Source organism: Lycium barbarum, chromosome 8 (genome assembly GCF_019175385.1).
Source record: "Lycium barbarum isolate Lr01 chromosome 8, ASM1917538v2, whole genome shotgun sequence".
NCBI lineage: Eukaryota > Viridiplantae > Streptophyta > Magnoliopsida > Solanales > Solanaceae > Lycium > Lycium barbarum.
Window position 1 is genome coordinate 65,185,297 of NC_083344.1, and position 1,847 is coordinate 65,187,143.

The 1,847-nt window shown below is 39.4% G+C and overlaps 1 protein-coding gene across 1 annotated transcript; it reads right to left on the minus strand.

Annotated features, from left to right (window-relative positions):
- On the minus strand, positions 1-1,617 carry LOC132607843 (uncharacterized). The gene is made up of 6 exons (XM_060321918.1): positions 1,527-1,617; positions 1,310-1,405; positions 895-990; positions 644-819; positions 394-515; positions 1-274 (listed from the first exon to the last, which is right to left on the minus strand). Exons 1-6 carry the CDS (start codon positions 1,615-1,617, stop codon positions 1-3), a joined length of 855 nt encoding a protein of 284 aa, XP_060177901.1.
- Positions 1,618-1,847: the final 230 nt, after the last annotated feature.

The following is a 1,847-nucleotide window of genomic DNA, read 5'->3' on the forward strand; positions in this document are numbered from 1 at the left end:
CTACAAGTCATATCTACCGAGCTCTTTACAGATGTGACTAATACGAGGACCAGTGAGGGACTTGGTGAAAGTATCTACAAGATGATCACTTGACTTCATAAATTTTGTAACAATATCTCCGAAGAGTATTTTTTCTCTGACAAAATGACAGTCAATCTCAATGATCTTAGTCCTCTCATGAAATACCAAATTTGATGCTACATGAAGGGCTTCTTTGTTATCACACACAAGTTCTATCTGATTGATTTCTCCAAAGTTTAGTTTTTCTGAGCAACTGTTTAATCCAAACCAGCTCACAAGTTACTACAGCGATTGCTTGATATTCTGATTCTGCACAGATCGAGTAACCACATTCTGTTTCTTACTCTTCCAGGACACCAAATTATCTCTTACTAAAACACAATATCTAGATGTAGAACGTCCATAGAAGGTGATCCTGCCCAATCAGCGTTTGTATATCCAACGATCTGCTCATGGCCTCGATCCTCAGAGAGCAGTCCTTTGCCAGGATCCAACTTTATAGATCACAGAATGAGAACAACTGCATCCCAATGACTATCACGGGGAGAATACATAAACTGACTTACAACACTCACAGAAAAAGAAATGTCAGGTCTAGTCACTGTGAGATAATTCAACTTACCAACCAGGGCCTATATCTTCCAAGATCACTGAGTGGCTCCCCCTGTCTTGGCAGGAGTTTAGCATTCGGATCCATAGGAGTGTCAGTGGGTCTACATCCCATCATTACTGTCTCCTCGAGAATGTCTGAGGCATACTTGCATTGCAAAACAGACCTAGATTGGGCAATCTCAATACCTAGAAAATATTTCAGTCTACCGAGATCTTTAGTCTAAAAATGCTAAAAGAGATGTTGCTTTAAATTAATGATACCATCTTGATCATTGCTAGTTATAACGATACTATCAACAAAAACCACCAAATAAATACACTGAGCTGGAGCAAAATGTCTATAAAACACAGAGTGATCTGCTTCACAGTGAGTCAGATCATAAAGTGACCGATGCAATCGACACACCAGATTAGACTCCCCCCTGAGCAACAAAATCAGGTGGTTGCTCCATATAAATTTCCTCTTTAAGATTACTATAAAGAAAAGCATTCTTAATGTCCAACTCATAAAGAGGCCAATGGCGGACAACAACCACGGGAGAGAAAGTATTATTATAATCAAGCTCAAATATCTGCATATATCCCTTTGTAATAAGGCAAGCCTTAAGTCGATCAACTTGGTCGTTCGGAACAACTTTGACTGCCTAAACCCAACAACAACAAATAGTAAATTTACCTGAAAAAAGAGGAACAAGCTCCCAAGTACCACTCGCAGTAAGTAGACATCTTGTCATCATAGCTTGTCGCCATCCTGGATAAGAAAGTGCTTCACCTATATACTTAGGGACAAAGACAGAGGATAAATATGATACTAAGGTATAATGGGGTGATGACAGATGATCATAACTTAAAAAGGGTATAATGTGGGCTAGTATAACGAGTGGACCGTATACCTTTTTGAAGTGCAATCGATTGATCAGGAGGAGACAATTCTGCAATAGGTGGAGGGTCCGACACATTACTTGAATCATATAGGCCTGACATTTCTGATGCTGGACACGGTCGACGATGATAAGTCAGAAGTGGTGGCACTATGACTGTGTTACACCTAAAAAAAATTCGCGTCTTTGCGTCATAAGTAAACTAACGTAAGCCCATAGAGGTTATGAGACCCTTATAAGTTTAAGGAAGACTTTTAACAAGTGCTAAGCAAGTTTCTAAAGGTTCCGAGATCAAGCGAATTGAAGGAATTAAGTTTGTCGAAACTTTAAGAA